The sequence below is a fragment of the Belonocnema kinseyi genome, chromosome 1 (genome assembly GCF_010883055.1).
Source record: "Belonocnema kinseyi isolate 2016_QV_RU_SX_M_011 chromosome 1, B_treatae_v1, whole genome shotgun sequence".
NCBI lineage: Eukaryota > Metazoa > Arthropoda > Insecta > Hymenoptera > Cynipidae > Belonocnema > Belonocnema kinseyi.
Window position 1 is genome coordinate 168,553,129 of NC_046657.1, and position 19,251 is coordinate 168,572,379.

At 28.9% G+C, this 19,251-nt stretch overlaps 1 protein-coding gene across 1 annotated transcript in view; it reads left to right on the forward strand.

Annotated features, from left to right (window-relative positions):
• Positions 1 to 1,148: 1,148 nt before the first annotated feature.
• LOC117170103 (protein phosphatase PTC7 homolog) overlaps positions 1,149 to 19,251 on the forward strand; it is a 30,317-nt gene continuing 12,214 nt past the window's right edge. The window contains exons 1-3 of the mRNA XM_033356636.1: positions 1,149 to 1,753; positions 14,847 to 15,026; positions 17,726 to 17,924. Coding sequence (XP_033212527.1) covers positions 1,528 to 1,753; positions 14,847 to 15,026; positions 17,726 to 17,924 — 605 coding nt within the window. The 5' untranslated portion in view covers positions 1,149 to 1,527. The remainder of the gene's footprint in view (positions 1,754 to 14,846; positions 15,027 to 17,725; positions 17,925 to 19,251) is intronic.

Here is a 19,251-nt window from a genome sequence, read left to right on the forward strand (position 1 = left end):
TACAGGTTACGTACGCACTTTACCGTTGCCCGTTGAATCACAGACACGCATGCGCAGTACGCAACAAAAGAAAGAGATAGAAATACATAAATGATTCTCTTTTCTTTCGCAAGACGCTCTCACTTGTAGGCATGCCTACTCTATTGGTAATATCTCTATGTTTGTTCTACTCATTTTCCATCTGCTTTCATTAGAAAGAGATCAACTGACCAATCACCAATCGCCATCCCTAGAAAAGGACAGGTTTACTTTCTCAATTAGGTATCTCTTTCTATTCCCTGGACCAGGACTATATGTCGATGAACTGCCACCACGTTATCGGGCGAGGGTATTTTATATCGGATATAATAGTTAGTACAAAGACACCGGCAATAATAACAATTTTTTGATTTTTCGGGACTACCAAAAATGTCGGTAAAGTAAGAATCAGATAAGTGTCACATAACTTGATGGTATCACTTACACTTTATGGACATGTGACACTGATCCGATTCCTACCTTACCGATATATAGAACTACAAAAAATAATTTTTTTTGTATCTGTGAAGATTTATTAGCACATACACATTCTTTAGTCTCTTTTCATTATTTTCTCAGACTTGCAGCTCAGCATCACACTTCGTGTGGAATTAGTATGATAAAAAAATGTCGGTAAGGCAGGAATCGGATAAAAGTCACATGTCCATAAACTATAAACTGATACCATAGATTTATGACACTTATCTTATTCTTACCTTACTGACACTTTATCTACTACAAAAAAAATCAAAAAATTATTATTTTTGATAATTGTAAAAATTTATCAGTAAATAAACGTTCCTTAGTCACTTTTCATGATTTTTCCAAACTTTCATTTTGATACCTCATCTCTTGTGAAATTGAAATGACCCACAAAAAATGTCGGTAAAGTAGAAATCGGATAAGTATCACATGCTTACAAAGAAAAAAACAAGGAACATTGATCTGGAATAACTGAAATCGAAAATACTAGACGGAAATCAAAAATATTCTAATATTTTGCACAAGATCTGTAGAGTAGAAAATGCAAATCATTTCCTACATTACCATCGCCAGACACACTCCTTCTTGCTAATCCATTTTTGCACATCAGCGCTGCCATCGCACGTCTCTCTCTCTCTCTCGAATCTCATTGTGCCTGATTAGTGGATTGTGGCAGAGTCGGCTGAGTTCTTAGAATTCTGCTATCACTGACAATAATTCTGCCTGGCTGGGGAAAACAGGAAGACTGATGAGTGGTGCAAACTGGTGCGAACTGTGATCTGTGACGAGAACCCCCGCGAACAAGAACCAGCTAAACAGAACTAGTCAATTGTCAGCTGACCAGTTCTCTCGCCACGAAGCCTCGTCTACTTTCGACTGAGTCGAATCGCCAAAATATTTCCCTATCATGTGCTTCTGAAGTTTTTGTCGTCTCGTGTTCGCGGGATTTGTGTGCAGAAGAATACAAGAGTGGAGACATGTGCGCGATTAAGTTGAAGTCGTCCAAGTGCTGAGCTCCTCCCTACGATGCAGTCCATTTATTGGACTGGGAGGCTGCTCTCTCGTGCGCTTTGGAACGGGATTTCGAATTATTCGGCAACTGCTGAACAGAGTGTTTCCAAACGTCGCGAGGCGTCCCTCGTTTCAGCGGTATGCGGGTTCCCGAAGGACTTTGCCCGCGGTCGTCTACGCAAAGGACAATTTGGCGATGACGCCTGGTTTAGTGCTAAATTCAAGGCTGTGGAAGTCATTGGTAAGTTTTTCCATATTCCCCATCGATTCCGAGGAATTTCCAGATTTCGGGAATGTAAGTCCGCGAGGAAGAGTCTGATGACAGTCAAATATAGGAAGACAATAATAATATAGCTCGACTCTAACCTCGAGCTTTGTACTGTCCGGAAGCGCTTTTGGTTCTAATGGCCGGAGTCTTGGAGAAACTGCGAGACATGTGATTACATGTGACTCACTAACGTAAACTTTCCCTTCACGTTCCTTGACAGGTTTCGTGGAAAATCGGCCGATTTCTACAATTTTCTTTGATCTTTTTGGGGAAATTTAGAATTAGATTAGAAGGTTTGAGGTTAGAGTTGAAAACGTTTTTTTGACGTAATTTTGTTGAGGAGAGAGGGGAGTACGGACCGAATTAAATTTAAAGGGCCTTGATTGCCCTCTCGGCCCTAACAAAAGGCATTGTTGAATGCAAGAAATTTCATGGTTGAGTCACTAATTTTAGATTTTTTTTAATAACAGGTTTTCTAGAAAATCTTGACTTCGAAATGACTTGTCTTTTCCCTGCCAGGGTGTATATCCTACCTGGAATTGTCGGGGAATTTTTTCGGGAGCGTGTCCAATTTTTTCTTTCAATTTCAATCTAAAATTGAATAATAATGATTCTTCATTTTTAAAAGTAGCTTTACGCTGCTTTATTTATTTTAACTAAAGATTTCATTCAATTTTTGGTTAAAGTTTAATGTCCAGGAAATTGGCGATGCCAACTTCTAATTTTGAAATATAAAGAAATAATCCTATTCATGTCAACCGTGCAATTTTTTGATTTTTTTTTGAAATTTTTCAAGATTCGTAAATGAAACAAATAATTTACATTAATTGCATAGAAAATTATTATGAATTTAACTTTACGCGGCAAAGAAATATGTTAAGTGAAAAATGTACCTAGCTAACAACAATTATTAAAAATGTCAGGGCATTTTATTGTTCATTAAAATTTTAGGGACTGAACAAAAAATCTGACAAAAGTCAAGGAATTCCTATAACTCATGCAAGATAAATTTTGAATATTAGTTTTAAATTGTTTTATTCAATTACATAATATTCTGGGTGAAAATATTACAAGTTCAACATTCTGGTATTTAATTACTAATGATCAGGGATAACTATGCAACTATTTTTGTTTAATTCGTCTATTTTGTAGAAACTTAACTAATTTAAAATTAATATTTTAGTGTTGAAAAGTGAACTTAACTCTCTTTTTTAATGAAAAGTCAACAGATTTTAAAAAATTTATCTTTTTAATTAAAAAATTCAGATATTTTAGTAGAAACTGCTTTTTTCTTAGATAGAAATGCAACTGCTTGGTTGAAAATTCAAAACTTATGTTTAAAAGTCAACTGTTTTGTTAAAAATTTTAATATCTAAGTAGAAAAATTACTTCTTATTTAAAACTCATACTTCGATGTTAAAAATTCAAATAAAAATCTTTCTTTGGATAAAAATTGAACTATTTTTGTTGTTGAAAATTTGTGTGTTATTTAAAAAATTCATCTATTTTAGCAACAACTGCATCTTTCTTGGATAAAAATGCAACTGTTTGTTAAGAAATTTTTTCCGGTTGAAAATTCAACTATTTTTTGGAAAATTTACGTATGAAAGTCTCCTATCTTGGTTTTGAAAAGACAACTGAAATCTTTTTTAGGTAAAAAATTCAACTTTATTTTAAATTTGTCTCTTTGATTTAAAAATTCATCTGTTTTAAGAGAAATTTCATTTTTCTTTGATAAAAATGAAACTTCTTGGTTGAAAATTCAACTATTTAATGGAAAATTTACTTGTTCTTAAAATTTATATGTTTGTGTTGAAAAGTCAAATTAATATCTTTTTTGGATAAGAATGCAAACAATTTTATTAAAATTTCTTTTATTTCAAAATTCAAAAAATTTGGTAAAAAGTCCTCTTTTTCGGTTTCAAATTCAACTATTTTTTTTTAATACAATTGCAACGGCTTGGTTAAAAATTCAAAACTTCTGTTGAAAAGTCAACTGTTTTCTTAAAAATTGAAATATCTGTGTAGAAAAATTACTTCTTATTTAAAACTCATACTTTGATGTTAAAAAGTCAAATAAAAATCTATTTATGATAAAAATTCAACAGTCTTTTTTGTTGAAAGTTTGTGTTTTATTTCAAAAATTCATCTGTTTGAGTAATAACTGCATCTTTTTGGGATAAAAATGCAACTCTTTATTTCAATATTCAACAATTCTTTTAAACAGGCATCCCTTTTGGTTGAAAATTCTACTTTTTCGTTGAACATTTATATTTTTAAGGTTGAAAAGTCAAGTATATTTATAGGAAATTTACTTCTTGTTTAAAACTCATATTTTAATATTGAATAGTGAAACTAAAACCTTTTTTTGTAGGAAAATTTAAACACATTTTTCAAAAATTTTCTTCTGATTTAAAAATGGAGATTTTTTAGTAGAAATTTCATCTTTCTTGGTTGAAAATGCAACTGTTTGGTTGAAAATTAATCTTCCCTGTTGGAGGATTAAACTATATTGTTTGAACCACTTTGTTGAGAAATCATTTTTTGTCGAAGATTCATATTTTTGTTTGAAAATTCATCTCTTTGGTTGAAAATTGAACTATTTGGTTGAAAATTACATTTTTATCGCTGAAAATTCAATTTTTTTAACAGAAAATTCGCCTTTTGGATTGAAGATTCAATCATTTGTGTAAATTTTTTTTCCTTTCATGACTGAAAAATCTTTATTTGCTGAAAATTCGACTTTTTGGTTTGAAAAATTAATTTAAACAGATGAAATTTCACCTTTTTTGCTTGAAATATAAATTTTTGCCTTTTTTGTTAAGAATGCATCTTTTTAGGTCGAAAATTTATTTATTTTATTGAAAATTCAAGTATTTTGTATAAAAGTCATCTTTTATAGTAAAAAAGTAATTTTTTGTTTAAAATAAATAAGTAAATTTGAACATTTTTATTTTGTGTTTGAAATATTGTTTTATTCCGTTTGCAGACGATCCGATCATAAAAATATTACAAGATTAAATTGCTGGTATTTAAATTTTAATGGTTAGAAAAAAATAAAAAATTGTTCGCAGAAAAATTTAAGAATTTTGAAAATGAAATGTTCACCTTTTAACGCTTTATTTAAACAACAAAAAATTTCCATTAGCCTCAAATCCCATATCTTATTGTTTTTGAACGTGCTTTTGACTACAAAATTTCGACAATCTGAAACTCGTGCTGATTTCTACTAGTCCAGCTCACTAATTCTCTCTAATGGCGAATTACACTCAAATTAATTTGTTTAAAAAATGCACAATTCAGCAAAGTTTTCATTTTTTTCTCGAAAAAATGAATTAGCGAAGCTCACATAAAAAAAGGTTTAATTTGTTTCATTTTTAGGGTGAATTTGTCTTTTCTCAACAAATCTTTTACGGTAAAATAGAGCACAATTCAACACAAGTTTCATTCTTTCGAAATTTGAAGTTGACCATTGCCAACTTCCTGGACTCTGAACTTGGATAGCGTTTAATTCTTGGCTGAAAAATCATCTTTCGCTTGAAAGTTCAAGTTTGTTTGCAATTATTTCTCCATCAAAAAAACTTTTTTAGTTGAAAATTTAACACACGTTGAAAAGTTGTCTTTTTTGTTGAATTCAACTATTAAAAAATTATTTATTATCAAAAATGAAAATATTTTTTGCGATGAAATAACAAGTAATACATATTTCGTTCAGAATTCATCTTTTTAAATACAATTTGTTTGTAAATTTAACTATTTTGTTGAATTTTTTAAAATAATTATTTTTAAACTGAAAATATAATTATCCTGCTTGAATATTTCATCACCTTATAAAAAGTTAATCATTTCAAAAAATTAATTGAAAATTCGTTATATTTGTTGTTGAATTGAACTATTTTTGGTTAAAACTTAAAAGATTTTTTAGTAGAAATATCTGCTACTACATTTCACTTTCAGAATTCATCTTTTTTTTTTAAATAGAAACTTTTGTGTTGATACTTTAACTATATTGTTGAAATTCTTTTTACATTAATTTTTTTAACTAAAAATTTAACTATTCAAGTTTTGGTAGAAAGTTCATGTATTTTGTTGAAAATGTATCTTTTTGGGTAGAAATTACTTTTTCTGTTTCAAAATTCAACTATGAACACTAAAAATTCATCATTTTAGTTGAAAATTAATTTTTTCTAACTAAAAATCACTCATTAAATAACGGAAAAAGTTAAATTTGAAGACAAATTCAAAAAATGCTTAATTATTTGTTTAAAAGTTCAAGCTTGCAATTTTTTTATAGAAATTTTCCGGTTGAAACTTTAACTATGTTGTTAAAAATTCGCTTTTTCGGGTGAAAAATGATCTTCTTGGTTGACAATTCCGCTGTTCCGACTAATTCAATGGTTTAAGTTGGAGATTCAAGAAATGATGAATTATTTTTAACAAATTCGTGTTTCCTCTAGCTGAAAATATAATTTTTTGACTGAAAATTTTAATTCAGCAGTTGGAACTATTTTGTTGAAAATGTTGTTTTTTTCTAGTTGAAAAATATTTTTTTTTTACTGTAAATGCAGCTAACCTTCTTGAATTAAATATTTCATAATTTTAGTTGAATATTCATCTCTGCTTAAACAATATTTTTTGTTAACAAATACTGTAACTACTCAATTTTTTATTTAAAAAATGATTGCTAGATATTAATATTCTTGGTTGAAATTTATATTTTTAGTTAAAATGCAACTAATCCAGTTGAAGATTCATTTTTTTATCATTAAATTGATCATTTTTGGTTGAAAATTAAATTTTATTCACTTTTGGTTTATATTTTGTTCGTTTCTAAATATTTTAAATAAATTTTTGAATTTTATAACTAAAAAAGATTAATTTGGAAAACATGATTTAGTTAAATTTATATTGCGGAGAATTAAATTTCAATACAAAATAATAATTTTCTACAAAATTTTCTTTTATTTTGTACCCAATGTAGTTGAATTTTATAAAAAATTGTTGAATTTTCAGACCAAAAAGACGAATTTTTAATTAAAAAGAGAGTTGAACTGTTAGACGAGAACATGAATCTTCAAAAAAAAAAAAAGGTAATTTACAACTAATCAGTTGAATTTTCAAAAAATAGTTATATTTTCAGTTGAAAAAATACTGTTTAACAACAAAAAAACGTATTTTCTACTTAAGTTATGAATCTTTAACAAAATAAAAGAACTTTTAAGAAAGTAGTTCCATTTTCAATCAAACTGTTGCATCTTTTAACAAAAAATTGATTTTCTACCAAAAAAGACGAATTTTCAATAAAAAATTTGAATCCTTATTTAAAACAGATCAATTTTCAGCCAAAATGTTGCATTTTTAACCAAAAAATGGGTTTTCTACCAAAAAGAAGAATTTTCAACAAAATACCTCAATTTCCAATGAAACAGTTAATTTTTCTACCAAATTGTTTAATTTTCGAGCCGAAAAAAAATAATATTCTAAAAAGTATTCGAATTTTCTACAAAAAAGTTAATTTACAACCAGTTGATTGAATTTTAAATAAAATAGTTAAATTTTCAGTTTAAAAACCAATTTTAACCAAATAAAACATGAATTTCCTCAAAAAAATTATGAATCTTCAACCAACAAAAATGAACATTTAAGTAATGCAACTCTTAACTGAGGAGTAGGTATTTCAGTAAAAAGTATTTGAATTAAAATTAAAAGACAGTTGGCTTCGACCAATAAAGACCAATTTTAAACAATATACTTGAATCCTCAATTAAAACAGATTAATTTTCAGGCACAATTTTGCATTTTTAATAACAAAATAAGCGGTTTTCTACCAAAAAGACGAATTTTCAACAAAATACATCAATTTCCAATGAAATAGTTAAAGTTTTTACCAATTTTTTTTTATTTTCGAGCCGAAAATACGAATTTTCTGCAGGAAAATGTTCACCTCGAAAATGTGTATTTTCAACAAAAAAGTTATTTTCCAACCAAGTACGATTAATAGATTTAATGCTTTCACGATTATTCAATTTGATAAAAAGAGATATTTCGGATTCTAATCGTATAAAAAACTACGAATTTTGCTGACATTTTGTGAAAATTGGACCTTCAGGGCTGACCTGAAAGGCATCCTAGAAAGTATACATAAGAACAAAATAACCTGATACCTCAGTTTCAGGTCAGCCCTGAAGAAGTGAACTGCAATGTTTACGAAACGTTGGCAAATTTTTACAACTTTGATAAAACCAACACCTTTAGTAAGCTCATGACTTCTCAAAGTAAGCTACTAACATCCTTCGCTATTGACACCCTTCCAAATCAATTCTGCATAATACAAGTCTGCTTCTCTTGAAAGAAAGAATACAAGATACCAAATTTCTCTTGCACACTACTCTCAGATTTGATATTTGGTCTACATTGGATCGCATATCTTTTGACCAATCCCAACGGATTGAAGAGCTTTCCACTCAAAAACGAAAAATAAAATTTAACAAATTACTTCCAGTAAGGCAAACACAACTAACAGATACAGTAAACGACATCGCTGACTGCAATGAAATGATTTCAGTCTAATGTAAAGGACATAATTTTGCAGTAGCTCCTTCGAAAATCCCAGGAGAAAAAATAATCAGCAATTTAGAATCCAGAATATATACCGTTCCACCCGAAAAAGCGAATGATATACGACGTAGGATGGCCAACATTTTACGCCAAGTTCAAGTTTCATCCTCAAACTTAACAAAACAAGAAAAAAGCCGGGCAAAATTACGTATCCGTGGCAATTTTTGCTCAAAGAAAATGAGTTTTAATGTGGATTCCTATAAGGGAAAAGGGACAGGGGTGTTATCCTACATTATGCCTGTGACCAGTCACAGGGGTGACTTCAGTATCTCGAAAACTATTCGAGATATCGATTTAAAACTTTCAGATTCGTGTTTCTCGCAAAAAATCCTATAGGAATCGACAATAAAACTTTGTCGCCACGGATATCGTAATCTCCCCAAAAACCGCAATTAAAGAACTCAATCGGAATAAAGATATTATAATATTACCCGCAGACCAAGGCAACACAACAGTAATAATGAATAAAGAAGGCTATAACAGCAAAATCATGGACCTTCTAACTGACGATACATACACAAAACTTAAAAAGGACCCTACAAAAACAATAGTCAGTAAAACATTCCATCTCTCCAAGACTTTACGGACTTCCAAAAATCCACAAAGATAACATTCCACTCAGACCGATAGTCAGCACAATAAACTCACCAACTTACAATCTAGCACGCTTTCTCGCTACAAAACTGAATCCCTTTACAGGAAACTCAAAAACTCATTTGACTTTATTAAAAAGATACAAGAGATTCATATTCAACCCCAAGACATCCAAGTGAGTTTTGGCATAGCATCTGTCTTTACGAAAGTACCAATCTCTGATACAATTGATAATATTACATCTTTTACAAACTTCCCTTCCGAGCTCATACCTTTGATAGAACACTATCTCAATGATACTCACTTTTCTTTCAATAACCAATTCTACGAACAAACCTCAGGTGCGGCAATAGGATCCCCAATCTCACCTGTAATAGTCAGTGTCTTTATGGAACATCTAGAAACTAAAATCTTCAACCAAGCCAAGCTTAAATCGGAATTTTTGTTCCATTATGTTAATGACACTTTTGTCATCTGGTGACATTGACGAGATGAACTAAAGTAGTTTTTCGATTTCATCAATCGATTGCATCCAATGTTCAGTTCGCCATGGAAATTGAACCAAACAGAAAATTGCCTTTTTTGTACGTATTAGCTTACAAAAGATCTGATACCACATTAGGACATGCAGTTTACAGAAAACGCACGCATATAAACATGCCTCCTCCTACCATCACCCATCTCAAATACAATCGGTCATCAACTCCCTTGTATATAAAACTGTCTCCATAACAGATAAAGATAACTTACAAAAGGAATTACAAAACGTTTAACAAATCCTAATACAGAACGATTATACCAACAAACAAATTGATAAAACAATAAGAAAATACACTAAAAAAAAAACAAGTCAACACAACCAGGAAAGAAAGAGAAAAATTACCACCACCCTACCCTACATCCAAGGTGTCACAGAATAAATAGCAAGAATTCTCAACAAACACAACATCTAAACCATATTTAAACCACCTGCGAAAATAGGACAACTACTAAATAACCCTAAAGACAAAAAGGCACCCTTAAGTGATCCAGGAGTATAAAAAATCCCTTTTCCTTGTGGCAAAGTCTACATTGGAGATACCGGGGAAGCGGTGAGCCAACGTATAAAGGAACATAAGAGTAAATTCAAGCTAAAAAATTTCACGCAATTAGCACTAGCTGAACATCACATCCAAGCAGGACATAAAATTTTGTTTGATAAAACAACAGTCATTTCTAAATACACAATAACTTTACAAGAAAACATAGAGAAGCAATTAAAATCTTAATACCCCTAATAACATCAATAGGGAAATGGAAATATACTGAACCCCCTTTTAAGTTCATGCCCGGATAAGTTCACTCTCGTTTAAGTTCACGCGTTGTTTTTCGTTTAGGTTTACTTTCATCTTTCCATCAAGTACTCAGTGCTCCGCCCTTTCAATCGCATCAGCATATGGAGAGTCTCTTCTCGTGGTGAGAGCGATGGTCCTTCCCGAGTAAACCTGAATGAGTTGTTTTTGTTTCGGTGGAGTAAACTTAAACGGGGTTTCAGTGTAATACTAATCCGATTTGGCTTTTCGTTCTCCCGAATTGATAAAAAATACTTGATTGGCCAATCAGGTTCAACTAGTCCCCATGGTGGGGCGCTCTGGCCAATCACAGGTATCGTAGAGAGTATACATGAGAACAACATAACCTCAGTTTCAGGTCAGACCTGAAGAAATGAATTGCAATGTTCGCGAAACGTCGGCAAAATTCGTAGTTTTTTACCCGATTGGAACCCGAAAGATCTCTTTTTATCATTCACGATTAATCTTTAACCAGACAGTTACATTTTTAACCAAAAAATATCGAGTTCCTACAGAAAGAGATTATTAATAGATTTTTTAATAAAAAAAATTTTTAGTTAAATTAAGAAATTTAAATTGAAGTAATTTGAAATTAAATGTAAAATTGCATCATAATTAAATGTAATATCAAGTGACATTTAAACTGGTTAGATAGGTTTTACTATTAAAATTTTTTAAATGTCTGATTTTATCGGTTAAGTGGCTACCATGACATTCTAATTGAAAACTAAATTCAATTTGAAAAATGTGTTTATCGAATTTTCCATGTACATTTTTCTTGTAATTGATAGGCAGTGATAAAAACTTTTAATTAACTCAGAAATATGAATGGATTTAGATTCGTAAACTCTACTATGTTATGAATTGGAAAATACATTGGTGGATACGAGACACGAGTTTTCCCGCGTTGCTAAAAATATCTAGTCTCGCAATGCATTCTGATTTGTTTTGGCAATCTGCCTATGCTTTCAGATTTTTTACCATTATGTCACAATGTTGGACAGAAATGTACAATAACATTCATTTGACACATATGAGCAACACTTATTTTAACTCTCTTTTAATAAATTAAATTTTTTAAATTTAATAATATCTCTGTCAGTTGGAAAGTTATTCACAGTCTTCATAGAAATGATTTGTAAATAATTTAGTGTGTACAATTTAAATTCCTTGTTCATACGTCCATGTTCATTCAGATTAAAAAAATTCGCCACACTTGCATCTTGTAGACATAATCATTATACAGACGTTTGTTATTTACTCCTGATAAGGCAAAGTTTATCAAACACCTATTGCAGTTGATGCAATGATGTCTAACTGGACTTTGGCAACTGATATTTTTATTGCATATACAGTGCAAAGTTTGTGTAAAGAGATAAACAAAAATTAGTGTATGTTGTAAATTCTGAAATTTAAAGATCAATAATATCAGACCATTTACACTATTTTTTATAAATAGTGTAAATGGTGTTATAAATAAAAAACAATAGTGTCATAAAATTTCTCGAATATTAAAAATGGGCTTCAATATATATTAAAAATGTTATCATTTAGTCCATAAATGATTAAAATTCCTATTTATTTATTGTAGGCCTCCGTCTTTCTTTTTTAAAATATTTTCCCACTCAAATGTGAATTGATTGATTAGAACCCAATAAGAAAATCCATCTACTTTTGGTTGAAAGTTCATCCTTCTGCGTTGAAAATTCTACTATTATATTTTCCGCTAATAATTCATCTTTTTTTATTTCAAAATTTACTTATTTGGTTTAATATTGAATTATTTTTTTGAAAATTCAACAATTTTGTTAAAAAGTTATACTTCATAGGACCTTTACAGTTTGTGTGGAGAAGGACTTTTGGTCAAATTTCGGTTTTCTGATGCTTCATTTTTAATTCTATAATTTAAAAAATCTGTTTTGATTAAGGAATTATAAAATATAGTAGAAGATTCATCATTTTGGCTGAAAATTGATCACTGATGGAATTTCTTTGGTTGAAAATTAATTTTTTTTTAATTGAAAATTTATATTTTTTTAACTGATAATTTAGCTATTCCGTTTTTGGCTGAAAACTTATTTTTTCAGATGAAAATTCAACTTTATGATTAAAATTTTAATTATTTCTATGAAAATTATTGTATTTTGTTTAAAATTCGTCTTCGTTGATAGAACATTAATCTTGGATAAAAAGAATTTTTTAAAGCTGAAAATCTACCTAACCTAGATGAATATTCCCAACTTTCTGGTAGGAAATTTGTCTCTCGTTGATAATTAATTTTTTTAAACTTAAAATTAATGCCTGATAGAAAATAATTATTTTGCTTTTTTAACTGAAAATTTAAAGTATTCAATTTTTGATTGAAGCTTTTTCTTTTTGACTTAAAATTTGATGAATTTGGTGAAATTTCATCTGTTTAGTTTAAAAGTCAACTACATATTCCAGTAGAAAATTCATAATTTTAATGGAAAATTTATCACTTTTGTTTGACAACTTAATTATGTTGTTGAAAATTAGTTTTTTTTTTGCGACACTCTAGCGCTCAGATCATGTTATGCGTAAGTCTATTTAAAAGAATCTTAGAATGAGTATTTCAAGAGAAAAATTACTATTGACGTGCAACATTCTCTGAGCGTTCGCGTGTCGCACTAAAAAATGTGTCTCGTGAAATAATAGAAACTGTTTAGTATTTCTTTCTGCTTTTCTCTCTAGAAAAATTTGGAATAACGTACAAACAATTTTCTTTTAATAAAAGAAAAGCTTAATTTGTGTATTTAATTTTGATATTAAAAAATGAGACTAATTTTTTTCAACAAAATTTTCTTTTGAAAGAAGAAAAAATAAATTTATTTAATTTTGTTATTAAAAAAAATCATTTTTTAATCTAATTATTCAATTTTTTCGTTTTGCTTGAAAATGCATATATTTTGGTGAAATTTGATCTGTTTGGTTTAAAATTCATATATTCCAGTAGAAGATTTATATTTTTAGTTAAAAGTTTCTCACTTCATCAGAAAATTTAATTATTTTTTTTTTAAATTTAACTATTCTATTTTTAGTTTAAAATTGATCTTTTTTTGTAGAAATCAACTATTTCAGTAGAATATTCACAATTTTAGTTAAAAATGTATCACTTTCTTGAAGAGTTTAAATATCTTGTTGAAAAATCGTTTATTTTCGGTTGAAAACGAAATTTATTGATCTAAGATTTTAATTATTCTATTTTTTGGTGAATTAGCAAAAATGAAAATTAAACTATTTTATTAAAAATGGATAGTTTAAATTGAAAATGTATTACATCGGTGGGTAATTTAATTATTTTATTGAAAATTCGGTTTGTGTTCTGTTTGATAATCCATTTTTTTAAACTGAAAATATAACTATTCCATTTTTGTTTAAAAATGTATCTTTTTTAGATTAAAATTGAACTATATGATTGAAAGTCTATATTTTTGATATTTAAATTTAAATATTTTGATGGAAATTATTTAAAAATATTATTTATTTGAAAATAATTTTTTTTCAACTAAAACGTTAACTGTTTCAGGTAGATATTTCATAGTTTTAGTTGAAAATTTATCTGGTTAAAATGTTGTTTAAAACTGATATTTTAACTGATCTATTTTTGGTTGAAAATTTATCTTTCTTAATTAAAAATTCAACTATTTGATTGAAAATTGAAGATTTTGTTTCAAAATTTAATATAATGCTGGAAAATTTAATTATTTTATTAAAAGTTCGTTTTTTGTTTGTTTGAGAATTAATTTTTTTGAACTCAAAATTTAACCATTCCATTTTAGGTTTAAAGCGTTTTTTTTAGATAAAAATTGAACTATGTGATTGAAAGTCAATATTTCTTGGTTTGAAATTCAAATATTTTAATGAAATTTATTGCATTTTGTTGAAAAAGCGTCTTTTTAGTAAATAATTAATGTACTTGTTGAAAATTTTTTTTTTCAACTAAAAAATGTACTTAATCTAGTGGAATATTCCATCACTTTAGTTGAAAATTCATCGCTTTCATTGAAAATTACATATTTTTTAAATGATAATTTAAATATTTCAGATGGATATTTCATGGCCTTATTTGATAATTCGTCTTTTTAGTTAACATTTTTTTAAACTGAAAATTGAACTTCAATTTTTGGTTAAAAATTTATCTTTTTAGTTAAAAATTGATCTTTCTTTACTTGAAAATTCATATTTTCGTGATTGAAATTTGATTTTTTGGTTAAAAATTCACTTAGCGTTTAATAAAGTTACTTTCAGAAATGAAAAAAAAACAACATTATTTATAATAAACTCGCGAAATTGTATACATATTCCAAGTCAATTGTGTAAAAAAATGCAAAATACTTGAATGGATCCATACTGTGAAAAGTCATACCTGAAAAAAACTTGGAATTGTAACGGGACACCCCCCCCCCCCCCCCCCCCCCCCTCCCCCGATTTCGCCCTATTTTCGTAGACAAATTGAATTTAATTATTAAAAATATGGTAAATAATTTCTGTTATATTTTCAGGCGTAGCCGATGGCGTTGGTGGCTGGATCCACTACGGAATAGATCCAGGGGAGTTTTCGAGTTTTCTGATGCGGACGTGTGAGAGGCTAGTCTCTATGGGAAGGTTTAGTCCTACAGAACCAGCAGGTTTATTAGCACGCAGTTACTACGAATTACTTGAAAATAAGCAGCCTATATTAGGTAAAAACCTCAATAAAGTAAATCAGAATCTGCTACTCTTATAAATAATGGCAGATAAGAAATTATTTTATTTGTAAATTAATCCGTATTATTATCAGAGAGACGATAACCACTGACTTTTATTAATTCGTAACACTTGGTAAAATAATGCGCATATTTCTGAAAAAGGATTCTTCTTTCGATCTCTAGTAGCTTAAGAGAAAAGCACTCGACAGGAAATGGAAAGTTTTCTGGTTCAATTCCTAGTAGAGCCAAAAAGAAGATATTTTTTCAGAATAAATTTAATTTAAAAACAATTCACAGCTCCATCTAGTCTGAAAAGACGCAAAGAATTTTTGTTATTCTCTGTTGACAATACAAATTCCTTGACAAATTTAACTTGTATTAATACGTAACACCTGGTAAAGTAATGCGTGTATTTATGAAAAGGATAGTTCTTTCGAACTCTCTAGTAGCTTAAGGGGAAAGCACCCGATCGGAAATCGAATGTTTTGCTGGTTTTATTCCCAGCGGAGGGATTGAAAATATTTTTTTTAGAAGAAATTTAATTAAAAACATTAATTGAAAGCTCCATCTAGTCTGAAAACAAGTCAAGAATTTCTGTTATTCTCTGATGATGATGATGATGATGATGATGATGATACAGATTTCTTGAAAAACTGGACGTAACACCTGGAGAAATAATGCGTGTATTTCTGAAAAAGGATACTTCTTTCGATCTCTCTAGTAGCTTAATGGGAAAGCACCCGACTGGAAATCAAAAGTTTTGTGGTTTGATTGCCAGTGTAGCCAAGGAGAAAATATTTTTTCAGAAGAAATTTAATTTAAAAAAACGTTTTAATTCATAGCTCCACCTAGTCTGAAAATACGCAAAGAATTTTTGTTATTCTCTGATGATAATAAAAATTCCTTGAAAAATTTGACTTCTATTAATACGTAACACCTGGTAAAATAATGCGAGCATTTCTGAAAAAGGATTCTTGTTTCGATCTCTATAGTAGCTTAAGGGGAAAGCACCCGATCTGAAATCAAATGTGTTGTGGTTTTATTCCTAGCAGAGCCATGAAAAAAAATTTTTTTCATAAGAAATTTAATTTAAAAAACGTTTTAATTCATAGCTTTATCTAGTACGAAGACTTCAAGAATTTCTGTTTTTCTCTGATGATGGTAATACAGATACCTTAAAAAATTGACTTGTATCAATATGTAACACCTGGTAAAATATGCGTGTATTTCTGAAAAAGGATTCTTCTTTTGATATCTTTAGAAGCTTAAGGGGAAAGCACCCGACCGGAAATCGAAAGTTTTATAGTTCGATTGCCAGTGTAGCCAAGGAGAAAATATTTTTTCAGAAGAAATTTAATTTAAAAAACGTTTTAATTCATAGCTCCATCTAGTCTGAAAAGACGCAAAGAATTTTTGTTGTTCTCTGATGACAATACAAATTCCTTGACAAATTTGATTTCTATTTATACGTAATACCTGGTAAAATAATCCGTTTATTTCTGAAAAAGGATTCTTCTTTCCATCGCTCTAGTAGCTTAAGGGAAAAGCACCCGGCTGGAAATCGAAAGTTTTGTGGTTTGATTCCCAGCGGAGTCAAGGAGAAGATCTTTGTTCAGAAGAAATTCAATTAAAAGATTTTTCAATTCATATCTGCATCTAGTCTGAAAAGACGCCAAGATTTTTTTTTCTGATAATACAAATTCTTTGAAAAATTGAACTTTTATTAATATGTAACGCCTGGTAAAATAGTGCGCATATTTCTGAAAAAGTATTCTTCTTTCGATCGCTCTAGTAGCTTAAGGGGAAATCGAAAGTTTTGTAGTTCCATTCTCAGTGGAGCCAAGGAGAAGATATTTTTTTAGAAGAAATTTAATTTAACCATTTAAGGACCAAGCCTTGATCCAGTTAAATAAAAATTCTGGAACAATGTATGTTCGTTTGCTTATAGATTTTTTCAAAATGAAATTCAATTTTCATATATTTTTCGCTTTTTATTGAGTATAATAGATCAAACCCACCTTACGAGACGCGGAATAGTCCACTTTGATCTAATGCATGCATTGATTTTACGGAATTCTAAGCCTGTTACCTAAAGATGAAAAAAAAACGAAAATAGTGAATGTTGCTCATTTGCAACATTGTCGTTAAAGGGTTGAAAAATAATGTAATTCATAGCTCCATCTAGTCTGAAAATATGTCAAGAATTTCTGTTATTCTCTTATGATAAAACAGATTCCTTAAAAAAATTGAGTACGTAACACCTGGTAAAATAATCAGAGTATTTCGGAAAAAGGATTCTTCTTTCGATCTCTCTAGTAGCTTAAGGGGAAAGCACCCGACTGGAAATCGAAAGTTTTATGGTTCAATTCCCAGTGGAGCCAAGGAGAAGATGTTTGTTTTAGAAGAAATTTAATTAAAAAAATGTTTAATTCATATTTGCATCTAGTCTGAAAAGACGCCAAGATTTTTTTATCTGATAATACAAATTTCTTGAAAAATTTGACTTCTATTAATACGTAAAACCTGGCAAAATAATACGTGTATTTATGAAAAAAGATTCTCCTTTCGATCTCTCTAGTAGCTTAAGGGAAATGCACCCGACCGGAAATGGAAAGTTTTGTGGTTTCTTTTCCAGCGGAACGATGGAGAAATTCTTTTTTTCAGAAAAAATGATTTTATTTTTTTACTTTTAGGTAGCAGTACTGCATGCGTGATCGTTTTGAACAAAGAAACGAGCAGCATTTATGCAGCTAACATAGGAGATAGCGGTTTTGTAGTTGTACGAAGAGGAGAAGTGGTGCACCGTTCATCTGAACAACAGCACTATTTCAACACACCCTTTCAATTATCCCTTCCGCCTCCTGGACACTCTGGACAAGTGCTCAGTGATAGGTATTGTATAATTAAATTTTAGATCTATCTAAAAAAGTAGTGATGTAACGAAATATCCCGAAAATTACACAATCATTTTGTTAAAACCTGATTGGCTTTCTATTATTTGAAGTTTTTTTATCTCCTGAAATTGAAATTTTGAAAATTAAAGCTTCCGATAGCTTTGTTTTCAGTAGAAAAATAATAAAAAATCAAAAAGAATTTTCAACGAACTATGTAGTTAAATTTTTAACTAAAAAAATGAATTTTCAACTAAAAAAATTAATTTTTAACGGAAGTGATTAATCTTCAACCAAAAAAACAAATTATCAACAAAATAGTTGAGTTTTTAACTCTAAAATTTAAATTTTGAACAAAAAATGGAGGAATTACAGTTTTAGTTAAAATAAACATTTTTCAACAAGGAAAAAGGGAATTTTTAACAAAATAGTTAAATTTTCAAACAAAGTTATTATTGTAGGATAAAAAATTAATTCTCAACAAAAAGTGTAATAGTTTATATTTGCACTAAAAATTATTTTAACTTTTAATGAAAGCATATCTGTTTTTAATCAGAAAATATAATTTTTTAAGAAAAGAGTTGAGTTTTAAACCAAGAAAGATTTTGCAGTCCATAAAGAAAAGAACCTCATAAAAAGTGTTATTTTTCAACCGAAAACAGGAGTTTTCTACAAGATAAGTGAATTTCACACTAAAAAATATCAATTTTCTTGCTTAAATTCAAATATTTATAATTATGAGAATTTAACGAAAAATCTAGCTATTTGATTTTCAGTTGAAAAAAATTTTTCAGTTAAAAATTCAACTATTTTATTAAAAAATTTATGTTTTTTTTAATTGTATTTTTTTGGTAGAAAATTAATCTTGGTGTTTGAAAATTCATCTTTATGGTTGAAAATTCAAGTATTTCAGTTAAATAAATATTCATCGTTTTAGTTGAAAATTGATCTTTTTGACTTAAAATTCAACTATTATAACCAATTTTTCTAAGTGAAAGTTCAACTTTTCTATTTTTGTTGAAAATTAATATTTTTCAGTGAAAAATTAAAGTATTTCTTGAAAAATAATTTTTTTTCAGCTGAAGTAATTTTTTTCTAAATTTAACTTCAGTTGAAAATTCTTTGTTGCTGTTAAAAATTGATATTTTTGGTTTATAATTCAACTTCATAATTTTACTGATTCAACAAAAAATGTAACTATCTCATTTTCGGTTGAAAATTGTAATTTTTTTTAGTTCAAAATTTACCTACTTTCAAGTTGAAATTTCACTCCTTTAATTGAAAATTTAACTATTTAAAAAAATTTTTTTTTTTAAATTGTATTTTTT